The following is a 14,332-nucleotide window of genomic DNA, read 5'->3' as shown; positions in this document are numbered from 1 at the left end:
GAAATCTCTCTTTTCTGATTCGACGTATAAGAGAAATATTTTAGTTAAAGATTAAATAAATAAAGATATATGTTATAAAGGAAATATAAATGAAGTTAATAAATATAAAATGCAAAGTTTTTTTCAATAATAACAGCATTAGGTGTTTAACTTTTCATAAATTGCGATGTTAACAACAATCTTAAACTCTTTTCTTTTCCTTATTTTACGGAACGTCTTTTCTTGTGTCCCCAGGGAACACATTGTACTTAAGAAATATCTTTTTCTCTAGGGACAGCAAATAATGACGCAGAGTCTGAAATATTGCAGAAAGTAATTGAAAAATAAAGGGACATAATAAATCTTAGAGTACTTGATAATGTGATTTTTTTCTATGTTCTTGATATATTTTTACTTATTAATAGCAACAAATTTATTTTAAATCGAAACATAATTTATATAATTTATAATTCACTCTCGGATTCAAATATACATCTCTGCTCTCATTAAACACTAATTAATATAAAAGAGAAAAAAAGAAAAATTTTTAGAAATATACTTTAGAAAAGATATAAAATATAATTCTGTTAGAAAACATATGAAGTTTATAGTTAACAAATAAACATTGAAATACATATAAAAAATAAGAGAGAAAATACATTTTAGAAATACATTTAAAAAGTTACTTCATTAAAAAGTTGGAAGATAAAACAAGATTTATTTCAAAACATTAAATTATATTTTCTCTCTCCTTCAAATAAATATTATTTTATTAATAATTATGATATATATGTAAGAGTATACAGAAAGAGTTAGTTCTAATTATATTTCTGACACAAATGTTTATAATCATTATATAAATAATTATCAAAGTAGAGAGAGAAGTGTTTTATAGATGCAAAACAAATTCAAAAAACAATGTTCTTTAACGATTTAACTGCAATTGTATATGTATATTTCCCTTAATCTTGCCTTTAATTCGAATACAATCAATGAATGCAAACGTACAATAAAGATAAAATTATTTTCCATAGAACATAATTCCCGTCGTTCATGTATTACACGTGTGTGACGTGATAAATTGATGACAGATTGTGCGATTGTTTGAAAATTGCCGCGCTTAACCACGTGGTCGCCGAATGCGTGTCCGCTCCGTATTCTCTGCGTACGTGGGAAATCTGTCAAGTGCTCGATATCGTGATAATTTGATATAGTCAGCTGAGGCAAGATGCAATTGCCCGTCTGCGAACTGTAACGAGATTGCTCGCAGTCGCGTGATATTGCGGAAAAAAAGTGTTTGTTTTCTTCGCGAGGCGCAAATCGAGGTGAGAATTGAAAAACGCTAAAGATAATCTGCTCTTCTCTCACGACACCTCATATTGATTTGCGATACACTTACGGCGATGTTGACGTTTAACGACAATCATTCGTTCATCGAGATGATGTTTCGACCGGGAAAAATATCATAAAATTAATTACTTTCTACTCTTGTAGCGCGAGCGTTTTGAGGTTAACAGAATATAACAGTTGCGTGACACGTTTGACGTAGGACGAGTTTGACATACAAGATCGAATATTTTGCGCTTATTCACGTAAAATATATTGTTTTTTCATGTTTCAGTTGGGAGAAATTTGTATACACTTGAGCACACTCTAGAGAGCAAAGAAGACCATCATGCCGCTCAGCACTGGTAAGTATATAAACATAATACCTCCCTATTTGTTTTATTTTCTATTATCTTTTATTTATCAAGCATGAAAAATTTTAATGTTGTTCATCACATTTTTATCAATTTTTTTAAAATTAATATTCTGTTTTTTTATTGCAGATATATCCACAGCGCTTCACTTGCTGGAGCAAGTACAGGAACGTGTGGAGGATGATCCTAAACTTCAAATGCATACATCGCAAGATTTGAAGTCATTGATTTCGTTATTAGAGGATCCTGTATTTCGCAGCATAGTTACAATTCAAGATTCCTTGATTGAATTGAACACTCAATTGACGCATCATCCATCCATCTTGCCTGGCGACTTTGACATTAACATTAGTGGGCAGCTGGAGCTTTCTGTTCCAAGTACTCCAGTGCAGCCACTCGGACCAAACATGTACCCAGATCTTTACCAGGATAGCAGCGAGTTGGAAGATCAGAGAGTTCCCGTTGCTCCATTACTGCATAGCAGCAGTGAAGATACAAGTGCACAGGTGATTTTACATTATTATTGTAATCATTTGAAGATCAAATATTATTGTAATATTTCTTGTATATTGAGGGATCGCTTTGTTACAGGTTACCAGTCCCAGTCTTGCTTCAGAAGTTATGGGAATGCCGCCTATAACCACTCCTACTTATGCAAAAGAGTTTAAAAAGGTCATTGAGGCTGCTGCAAGGGGACGGCAAATATTTACAGTGCAGGTAAATTTCTACATACATTTTTCATGGATTAATAAAATAAATTTTTTTTAAATATATTATTTTGATAAAACATCTTTATAATATCTTTCCTCTCTAACTTTGTCAATTTTTTTGATCTTGTTCTTTTCTTATATATAAAGAAAAATATGATGACAGAATTATATTTCAAGTACTTTCCACTAATGTAACAATTTCGTTTTTTTTTTTCAGTTGTATAAACCAGAGGGAACCAGTTTGGGATTCAGTGTAGTTGGACTTCGCAGCAAGGATAAGGGCGAGCTTGGCATATTCCTACAGGAGATACAACCAAATGGCATCGCGGGTTGGTGAGTGAAATATCTCTTTTTATTAATATTGTTGCTGCATGCTTTTGAGATGTACATTGATTTGAATAATTTTGTTTAACACATCGATTAATAAAATTTCGAAATATCGCCATTATTTTGGCAACAGCAGTGACATTTATTTTGCGTTTGTCAAGAGAGATTGGACTTTAAAATTTATAGGCATTTTTATTCTTTAGTGGCTTTAGGGTCTTGAGTATAAAAGTTTTAAAGTATATGTACTTGGATAAGTTTGAAACGCGATCAGATAAGTTTCAAAGGTAGAAAAGCGTTTGATAGCTGTCAGAAAAAAGGTCGTATATCCGATGAGGCGGCAAATAATGGATGAGCCTGTGAATGTGCGATTTATCAGGTGATCCAATAACTTCGCTTTTACCGCAGTGCGGTCGAATCGACATTTTGTAACCGAATTAAACGCAATATCTTTAATTCAAGAGTATCATCCACTGTTGCATAAAGAAAAAAAAAACATTTTAAAAGGCTTTTGCATTCACGTGACCTCTAGCAGAAAAATCGATCGAAAGTATCAATTTTAATATGTATTAAACATTTTTATTTCTGTAAAAAATTACATCTTCGAGTCCACAATTTCTCTGCGAGAAATTCCCAGTGACGCGTGAATCCGCTGCGAAATACGACTCCCCTTTTGATTCGACGAGGGCGAAACACGAATCTCTAACGTTCTCCGAGCGAGCGTCGAGAGAATGAAAGCTCCCCAGGTAGTCTCATCTACATCACCGTCGACCAAACCGCAAACACCGAGTGAGGGCAAACGCTCCCGCGCGCGCGCGCGCGCACCGTCATCGGGGATCCTCGCGCTGAAAACGAGGCGACCGCGAGAGCTACAGTTTCCGGATCACGCGTTTCTCGCTCTCGCAGGCACACCCTGTGGCACCCCGTCGTGCCGATCGTCATGGCACGCATGCCCGTTACCTTCCTATCCGGAAGCTTCGCCGTCACCGTCGAGAAAACGCCGCCTTTGAAAAAGAGCCTCCCACCCTCGCGACCGACCAGTCTTCGACGAACCTTCGTCGGCCGAAGGTCGCGGGACGGATCTCTACGCGCCCTTATCACGCGGCGGACACGCACCTTGCGCGCCCGCGCGCGCGTACGTACGCACGCACGCACGCACGCACCCACGCATGCATGCACGTACGCACGCAATCCGCCCGCCTATCCTCTGTATGTACCCCTGGTACATCGTCGCGCCGAAGTAGTCCGCGCGAGTGTGTGTGTGTGTGTGTGTGTGTGTGTATGTGTGTGCGTGTGTGTGCGTTCTCTACCCTTCTTTCGGTCAACCGCGAATTTTTTTCGCGCGTTCGATTTTCGCAGTGCGTTCCCCGCGTGCGTTCCCCCCTCGCTACGCCGATGCACCCCGGTGCGCATCCGCCGTCGTCCGACAGCCTCGTCTATTAAAGACTGACCGGGGGGGAGGGGGGTGGTGCCACCCCCGATTAATCTCCGCGGGGAGGGCGGCCAAGTACGCGCGTGTCAGGATCACGTTTCCACGACGGCATGCGAGCCCTACCGCGTATACCGTGCGGCGCTCTTTCACGCGATGCGCTCATTAATCTCCCTCTCGCGCGTGGTTCTCGCCCGTGAGGTCTCGTAAACGGCGATTTTGCAGCGGGTTGTTACGCGGGAGGTGAGTGAACATAATGAGAGAGAGAGAGAGAGAGAGAGAGAGAGAGAGAGAGAAAGAGAGAGGGAGAGTTATACGCCGACGTCGTTCTTGTGAAAGCTCACGTGGTGCGTGCTCGTTTTCTCATCGTTAAGGAAGCGCATCGCGGTCCATTTTGCGGCTCGCAACTACTCATTGTACACGAGGGTTTCGTGGGGCACTTGGCTTCAGATTTCTCGCGTGATATAAATGTGAGAAGCACCCTGGAAGGGTAAATGCAAATTAATCCCACGATAAAAGTCGTAAGACGCAGTAGATCCGCAATGACGAAGTGCTCGTCGTCTAGACCACGGGATAAAATATATATATATATATATATATATATATATATATATATATATTTCCTAGTTATGTAATGTTACTCGATAATCAAGGGAAGAAAGTGTGGTCAATCGACGAAATTGGTTTGCTCAATGATCGCGGATGAATCGTGTTTACGTTCGTCGGGACGAGGGGTAGAGAAAGGGGATATGCGTGAAACGATTCTCGTTCAGCTTCTTTGACGTTTCCACGTCGTTAAATGCTCTCTTCTCTGATCGAATAATACGTAAACGCTAACGAAACGCTAGCGAGAAATTGCGTTTTTATCGACTCGCTCGATTCTACAGCCGCGTTTCGCGGCCTGTACACGCCTTTGTAGGCGAAACTGGGTTAGATCGTCAGCAGGAGAGAGTAGGCCTCACATCGATCCCGGATTTGAATTCAACGTTGAAATTATTCTAGCCCCCGATGCGCGGATTATTCATGCCCTGGGACCTTTAGTCGCGGTGACGTCGCGGTGAATCGTGTTCCGCCGAAAGGACGACGATATAACGTTCGACGTTCGCACGAAAATTAATCGACGGCCCGACCTCTCATCCGGGTTCGGTAATGGGTCCCCTTCGAAAATTTGTCGCGCGCGTGCGATGAAATTTATCGCCATCAACGCCACCGGGGAGACACGTGATCGTTCATAAATTAATTCGTCTCGTGATATGACACTTTCGCGTTATTCATAGATAATGACAAATCATAATGAATATGAAGAGATGAGATGAAACTTATGTAATTATTAAAATCTGATATTTTTGATATCTTTTAACGTTCTGAGATTCCAAGTATTTATTAAATAATAGTGTAAAGAAAAAAACAACAATATATATGGCGTTATTTATGCTATTTCTGTTAATACATTAATTAGCATCGATTTTATTATAAATATATATTTATTAAAATATTTTGTTTATTAAAATGTTTATTAAAATATTAAATTTATATTGATATAGCCTTTTTATTATAAAATATTTGATTAAAATTTCTAATTCTCTTAATTTATTCATTGTGATTATTTCTTTCAACGTGAGTTATCCATTTTTTCAATTAAATGAATTTTTTTAATTATTTGGTGATGAGAGATTTTTGTTCTAGAATCTAAATAAATCTTTTTAGTTATTATGTTTTTTTAAACTGTGCAACAAATATAGCGATTGTGAGGGTATGAATTACAGGGCGTGAGTAATTTGTTGTCGAATCGATGGTTGGCCTACATAAAGCAAGCGTTTTACCACTTTTGACAGCGTCCTAAATAATATAGAAAAAAATTTACAAAAATTTACAAACGCAATTGATGGAAAATTGTTTTTATATAATTTATATATATATTAATATTAATATTATATATATTATATATATTAATATTAATTTTATTATATATAAATATTATATATATTAATATTATTTATATTAATATTAAATCAATTTTTTTTCGTATGACATCTATCAAAATTCTTCCGTATAAATAAAATGATATAATTACAATATGTTAAGTATCGATAACAGTGTCGCGTGCTTTTGTAAACAATTTTAACGATTAAATAATATAGATAATTAAAAATTTCGCCAATATATTAATATTAATCGAGCAACAATCACATTAGAAGCGTATTGTTTTCCTTTCATTAAATTTATCTTATGACAACAAATTTGATTTTGATTGACATAATTTGTGCGCATAATAGATTATTATAAAATTTCATTAATTATGGTGCATGTTTAGTATTTCGAATTTTTTTTTCGAGACATGTGAAATTTATCATGCAGAATTTTTACGTTGTCAACGATCACGCGGTTAAAATCCGAAACTCGTCAGTTATATTATCGACGCACGTTCGGTGAAATGTGCAATATTATTTCATTCACATCTCCCGAAAAAGCTCGGTGCGGTTAAAATGCATCACCGCGTTATGTACACGTTAACGAATTTACTATGCGCGAGAGAGAAAGTCGAGAGTGAATTATTAGCGGGTTACACAGTCGCTCGTTTTTCTCAATATAACAATAAATATTTCAACTATAATCACTGAAGTTTCGTAAAAGCAACGATATTAAACAGCGGTTTTATCGTGCGTCAGATTTGTTTGCAAAGGGAACTTTGGGCGACGGATATTAAGGTCATATATCGTCAATGTAATAAAAAAGATTTTGTTTATCTGTAAAAATTCCGCTTTGTAACAACACACGTACGTTACATATATATTATATATATTACAATTTATACAAGGAAATTGTTGCTGCGAGCAAAATATTATAAATTTCGTTATCTATTGCACGAGATGTATGTGAAATTATAAATAGCATACATTAATATGGGATACATTTTCTAAAATAGAAGCTGTAAAATTATTATAATTAAATAAATTATTGAATGAGCGTAGTCTCTCTTTGCTTTCTATAGTTTTTATAGTTAGTGAGGGACACTTTATGGAAAGTTTTACAAAAATTCCTAGGAAAATATATATTAACATATTAAAAAAAATTGGAGTGAGCAAAATGAAATCACGAGTAACTGGCGCTTTTGAAGTGTCTTCTCGCTTTTGATTTGACTCTGATTTGCATCTCAAAAGACGAAGTGGGAATTGTTTCAGATTGGAGTTGTAGAGGCTCAAAGCTTTCGTACGTTTTTCTAGCGCTCCCATTGTTCGCGTAAAATGTATCTAGAACTCACGGTGCTATCGAATCCAGACAATTGGATCGTCGGCTGGATCGGCTGTTTTATTACGATGCGATTGTTTAATCCTAAAACAAATGTTTCGCAAGAGGGTCAATATCGTTAACCAAGCGACCGTACGTTATATAGTTGCAACAATGGAGATTAGTATCCCCGATAGTTTGTACTTTGCAATCGACCCGGTTGTCGCCGTCGCCGTCATGTTTTGCGCTTTGTTCGTTCGATAAAGACGAGACAAATTTCATCGCCGAATAAGATAGTGTTATGAATAAAATTGCATTATATTCAGATTGATATCAAAATTTTTTACGAAATGTAATACATTTACAACGTAATTATTTTAATTATTAAACTATTGAAGATATTTAATGCATGAAAATATTTCGAATATTTTTTTTTTTTGCACGGAACAAAGTTCTGAATTTTCGCTCTTTATCCACGGTGGAAAAAAAAACTGCAACAGAATCTCGCGTTCGCAAGAAATTTGACGAGGTTTGCATTTTCCAGCAAACCGCGATGGCTGCCGTTAAAGAGTTGCAGGCAAACTCAAGTTATAAGCTGATTTGAGAACGTAACTTTGCAAGTGAGATTGCTAATTAACCCTTTTGCCGTGCTCATTTTTTAACAACCATTATAGCATGTTGTACTTTTCGCGAGCGCGACGCGATAGTATGCGACTTCTGTCAAGGGCGGAGCAATTTAAAAGCCGCACTACTTGATGGCATGTCTGGCGTACTCGACGGTTCTTTTACGTGCATTAAAAAAAAGGCGCAATTGCTTAACGTCTTCACTGGAGATATTTTAAAAACGCCGGTAAACGACACACCCGTTCGTGTCAAATTGTCATCGCGGTTGGTCATTTCTGACATGGCTTTATTTAAAAAAAACAATTAATAATTAGAGAGAGGGACATAATCAATATTTTTATCGGAAAATTTGAAGAAAAAAATATTGTTAAAAAATTAAAATTTATATTAAATTCTTATATATTTTAAACATTATAATTTGCATCTCTCCTCTTTTGAATATAACAATGATTTGTAATATAATTAAATGACCTAAATGAAAGTTCTTATTCATGTCCGAAGTAAATATTGGAGCACATCAGTAACTTTTGAGATTATAAGTGATTGGAAATTATATGACAGCGATCTAGATTCCAAGAATATTAACATTAAATATAATTAATATAATTAATATGGGGAATTTCAAATTACAGAGTATAATACAAATGTTGTGCACATGCAAATTTTGAACATACATTTTCATTTTGTCCCAAACAACAACATATTATCCGGGGGAAGCGAGTCAACAGAGTTTTTTTTTTTTTTTTTTGAAAAGTTGACGTGTATTCTCTTCTCTAGCTGCGAACTTCGGTATTTTCGCCGGCTAATCTCGAAGTGGAAAGACCGGTCGTCGTCTCGTTGAAGCGGCGCGACGCTTTTTACACGTCACTCTCTTTCACGGTAAACAAAGATCAATAACGTTACGGTATATACCTATACCTACACGTCGCGGCGACGACGATGGTCGCGGTTTTATCGCGGATGCCGCGAAATACCGTGCAAAGTGCCTCGGCCTCGGTTTCTATTCTCGCTCCTCGATTTGGTTCTCGTTCTATTCCCGTACATCGAAAATCTAGCACGGTCATGCTCGAGGATTCGCGGCAGAATCGTGCGGGATGACGGTTAATATGTTTCTTTCGACACGGTCAACACGGGGCCGCGGCAAGAAATTGATTAACCGTTCCCCCTCTCTTCCCCCTCCTACAAAACCGCGATGATCCGGCGATTACAGGCATTGTGCCGGATAGCTATATTATCCCTGCAAACAATAAATATAAGTAATTAAACTGACAAATAGACGAGACTCTTTCCTATTAGCTTCGTTCGAGTCGCTGCTCAAAGCTAAGTTTTCTAAAAAGGGATAATTACCCCCTTCACGAACTTGTACCGAATGATATTAATTATATTTATTATATTTTTCTCAATGAACAAACCTATAACTGAGAGGCCACGTAATTGTGAAAGTCATTAAATAGGCATTGATAGTCATTGCGTTACACTCTGCGCAACATTTAATAATCATCAAAATTGATTTCAAACAGTAGAAATTTCAAATATACACTAATTATAGCTATTAGCATTATCTCAACTAATCGTAACTTAATTAGGATATGTAATAACGGTTCAAATCCATTGTAATGAATCCCTCAAATCTATTGTATTTGCACATAATTCATGTTTACTGCCTCTAAATCTGATTCTTTCCGTCAGTTCAAAAAATGTAAAGGGAAAAATAATTGTTATATAAGAAAAAGTAGATATTAAATAATCTTTTGATTTTTGACACATCGATCGGAAGAATAAAACTGGCGACAAAATATTCATGTATATACATGACGTTCACCAACGTAAATTACAAAGTTCTACGTGAATGATTCCGGGGCAGGGTCGGGATAAGCAGCTCGTAACTTGGATCAATATAATCTCCCTTTTACTCTTTCGTATATTCGTGAAACGAAAAAAAATTTTCCTTTCAATCCGACCCGGCCTTTCTTGTTCGCCGGAAAATATATTAACCATTGTATGAACCAGCTGCTCTTTCCCATCTGTCCTGGTTCATGGTGTAAAAATTGAAATTTCCATAGTAATTACGCTCATGCGCTTCAAAGTCACGAGTGAGAGTAACTTGCGAAAAGTAAAAATTTAATTATTCGCTAAACTTTGTTCGAGATTAATTAATTTTCTCCCGAGGGGAATTATATTATTAAATATATTACGTTTATTATTAAATATATTACGTTTGGCATTGAATATATTCGAGACGAGATGAATAAAATAACAAATACTATTATTTCGTAAGTTCGTATTATTTACAAGAAACGACATAGGCATTATTAAAGGGAGGGAGAAAAGATATATATATATATATATACAATTTTCGTGACCGCGTTCGTTATGTCTCTTTGTCCTCTGGCGCGTCAGAGATATAAACACGTTATAGAGAGACGGAGCAACACAGTAATAGGCACGCCATTACCGCGGACACATCGTACAAATTCTTCTGCGTTCTTCACTTGTTGCTCGATCGATCCTTTGTGCACTATCATTGCTTGGACAAGCATACGTATACTGTACACGTACTTACACTTACGTAACGCAAAAGACGGCGATCGCATTCTCTCAAGTCGGGTTTTACGGCTGCGTGATCGCGCGCCTTAACTATTCACGTAATGGTGCGGGAAATTTTCCTCCCCACGTATACAACATGTGCTTTCGATTTGGCAGCGGCACTTTATATCTCCCGCAAAACGGTCTATTATGTCTCTTAGGGTCATCAATTATTTCCGGTTGATGCAAATGGAAACGGAATGACGATAGAAATTACGCTTGTCGTACATTTTCGCAAGACTTCATTTATCCTCTTTTTCCCTCCGAATTTTTCGACGCGTTAAAAAGTACGAGACGCACACTCGCGTTAATATAATACGGTTTTTTTTTTTTTCGAAATTTATCGCTTGTATGCAAAAGCGCTCGTGTTCGGAAAATTAAAAATTGTGTACTTTAGAAAAACATGTATTTTGCCATTTCACGTCATGTTTTCATGAAGAGCCAGCTCGTACTTTCTCAGCTGTCTCGCACACCGGTTGTGCTACATTCCGTGTATATATACCGGTTATTAAGTTCGCTAAATGTACTCTCTGCTGTATAGAATTTGGAGGGAATGAATTTTCGAGCGTTGTGCGTCCTTAACACCAAAGTTTCTTGCGATAACTCGCGGAGAGCCGTTGGCGCTCCCGATATTTTTCGGAGGTACATTATTTCGCCGGATCACCGTATAACACTGTGTGTCCAGTCAGGATGCGCTTAAAGCTTTAGAAATTGATTTATCGGTCTCGCGGCAACTGGGACGTTCGCCGACACGATTTTTCACGATGCGCACTCTATATCCTCTCTCTGTCTATTACGCCACGTGATTTTCATCGTATTTACGTCAGTGTGTTTACGTTCTCCGATGTTTACATTTCTTCTGTCGTGTAGGAGCACTTCGAAGAGGAGTACAATTTTATCGAGTCAAATTGATTTATGCCGGGATCGACGACGTTCGCATCGCGATTTCGCGGTTCGCGGTCTGAATAATCGCCGCGACTCTGCAGTTGCTCAAGATTTTCTTTTCTCTCGAAGAAAAATTCAGGACGCGTGAATCGAGGATTGAACACATTCTCCCACGTGCCCGTCGACAAACACGTTCTACGTAAATAATCAAATGTGCTACGTGAGAAGAAAGCGGCCGTCCCTTTATTATGCATATCGCTCGATTGACACGAGATCTACGTGTTCCTCGGATACGGATGCTGTCTGCGAATCGCGAGAGAAAGGATCAGGCCTAACAGGAGCGAAAGCACAGGTATGTCTTTTTTTTTTTTTACTAGATTTTTACTCTGTTTGTTTGGAAAATGGAAAATCCCCCGTCATGTTTTTTTTCTTTCAATTATAAATGCGAAATTTTATTTCCTCATTAAAGATCGTAATGAAACGCGAGAGAAATGTGGGACGAGAATCGGATATAGTTACATTTAACGAATGCGCGAAAATACTGACCAACGTGCAGCACGTTTGAGTTTGTCGGTTTACCGCGAGCGAAATTACAATTTTGTGCGAATGTAAATACATCGGGTTTAACATTATTTATTTTCATACGCAAATAATACGCTTTGAAAGAAGGATTATTAAATATCGTTAATCAATTTATAATACCGGCTTGATACCGTTGTGCGGAACACAATGGTTTAATTATCCAGACGTATCGCATAATAAAGCTCAGCCGGACGCTCGTGATATATCGTATTTAAACTCGATATTTTAATGCCTAAATTTAATATTACCTTATTGCATTAGCATTGTTGACTCCGGCGCAGCTAATTAATTTATTCGAAAAAGTCACGCGACGAAATGTGTTCACGCAACCCTTCTGCCTCACGAAACCAACTTATCGTTCGATGATCTCAGCGATTCCGACCTAAAATCATAACTCATTATAAAAATTTATAGTTTGCCGGTATATATATATATATATATATATATATATATATATACATACTTATATGTAAGTTGACTTATATTGATTTCGTAAATGAATATGTGATTGAAAGGAATCCGCTGTGTTGGTCTCAGGGACGTTCCATTATATTATGCAAATATCAAACGTTTACGTACGCCAAGCGTATCTTTCGGTGAGACTTGTTTGAGTTCCGTTCGCAATATATTACGCTAACTCTTAATAATTGCGTTAACTTAGTTCGTACCTGCGACCCGATTTATAACGTTGCATAATTAAACGCGCAAATAACGTTTCCATCGGCTATATCCTCGTCTCGCTTCCGTCCGAGGGGGGTAGGTTCCTTTGAAACTTGGCATCACGTGATCCGTGCGGTTTCGCGATTATCCGGCACGTTGCTTACATTTTTCAACGCAGGGCATATTCTCAGACGACGGACGTTGCGCGCGCGCGACATCTTTTTCCCCGCGTCTATCTAATGCAATTTTAACGAGGTGTAAAGTCGGTCAGGTCCCGTCGCGTACTCTCCGATGCTTGATGGCTCGTGTCGTTATACTTCGCTTCACCCCTTGTGGATCGATATTCATTGCTGCGTTTTCTCCATTTCTCTGTCTCTTTCTTTCTTTCTCTCTCTCTCTTCTCTCATTGATCAATCTCTCTCTCGATGGCAAAGATCGGCGTTTAAGAGGCACCTTATGCCTGGAACGCTTATCAGTTTCTGGAATAGGATTTTAATTATATAAGTCATTCAACTTTCTCAAGTTCCACTTTAAAAGGTTTAAATTTTCACTCTGAGTGTGTTTGAATTTGTCTTAAATATCATCACTCAGAAGAAAAACGAAGCCGGCAAATGCAAGAGATGTTGACATGAAAACGCGTGTTTGCTTGAGTTGATGTGATTACTTAGCGGATATTGCGATATTGATATGTATTTTCTTCTTTTTGATCGCACTATTTAATCTTTTTTTATAGGGAATTTCACTATTTAAAAGTTTAAGTTAAATAAATAAAACTGAAATGACTTAAAATTATATCATGCAAAATCTGCTTTCACGATATATATAGAGGAAAAGAGAAAAAGGGATGTAAGACAGAACATTTTTGCATTTGAAGTGAATCTTTATCTTAATTAAGAATTTTAACTCGCAGTTTAATTACTAAAGCATTTAATGTTGAACGTGCAAAATTATTCTCAAGGAATATGCGGCTAAATTCCTATCTCTGAAAAATTGCTCCCGTTTTCAACAAAGAATATCGCTGTAATTTACGCGCGAGAAATTTCAATCCTTTGTGCATTAAGGTGTGCATTTGACGGTTAAATAATTAACATACGTGAAATATCGAGATTAAAATCTCGATCATAGATGGACAATGGAGACCGCAGAAAAGCGGATAAAAGAGGGGTAAGTTTGCAGAGTGCAAAGTTCGACTTGTCGGACTGCATAAAATTCGAGTAATGGGGAGAAATTTAAAATCGGATCATTTTTGCTCCATTACGTTCCCTTCTCAATCGACCTTTTCCACCCCCGTGGCTCGACCGGCGATCAATCTCTCGTATTTGAAAAAGAAGTCAACGCAATTGATCGTACCGTGGAAGATCGTGTATGTTACTGTTTGGCGCGCACACACGCGAAATCGTTGGACCGTTCAAGAACGGTAATATCTGCGCAACGGCTATGCTTCTGCAATTACAGTCGAACTACGAGGGTCCTCGATGAATCGGAAGATGAGTGTACGCGAACGTTTTCATCCAGATTACGTTGCTCTATCAATTCATCGCTGTGCGATTTCATATATTTATTTGTAATGGCGATTGAGATTCTTATCGAAGTTGGAATCTAGATTGCTCGGGAACGAGATTAGA

At 37.5% G+C, this 14,332-nt stretch overlaps 1 protein-coding gene across 2 annotated transcripts in view; it reads left to right on the top strand.

Annotated features, from left to right (window-relative positions):
• The first annotated feature begins 1,132 nt into the window (after window positions 1–1,132).
• The window catches only part of LOC105257462, a 95,079-nt gene continuing 81,879 nt past the window's right edge, over window positions 1,133–14,332 (top strand). For both annotated transcript variants that reach the window (XM_011268094.3, XM_011268093.3), the window contains exons 1-5: window positions 1,133–1,304; window positions 1,601–1,670; window positions 1,809–2,185; window positions 2,271–2,396; window positions 2,607–2,722. In XM_011268094.3, the coding sequence (XP_011266396.1) occupies window positions 1,655–1,670; window positions 1,809–2,185; window positions 2,271–2,396; window positions 2,607–2,722 (635 nt within the window). In that variant the 5' untranslated portion in view covers window positions 1,133–1,304; window positions 1,601–1,654. The remainder of the gene's footprint in view (window positions 1,305–1,600; window positions 1,671–1,808; window positions 2,186–2,270; window positions 2,397–2,606; window positions 2,723–14,332) is intronic.

This window comes from Camponotus floridanus, unplaced genomic scaffold, assembly GCF_003227725.1.
Source record: "Camponotus floridanus strain SB8 unplaced genomic scaffold, Cflo_v7.5 scaffold69, whole genome shotgun sequence".
Lineage (NCBI taxonomy): Eukaryota > Metazoa > Arthropoda > Insecta > Hymenoptera > Formicidae > Camponotus > Camponotus floridanus.
The sequence above is the reverse complement of the archived record's forward strand: the minus strand, read 5'-3'. Positions and strand labels throughout refer to the sequence as shown.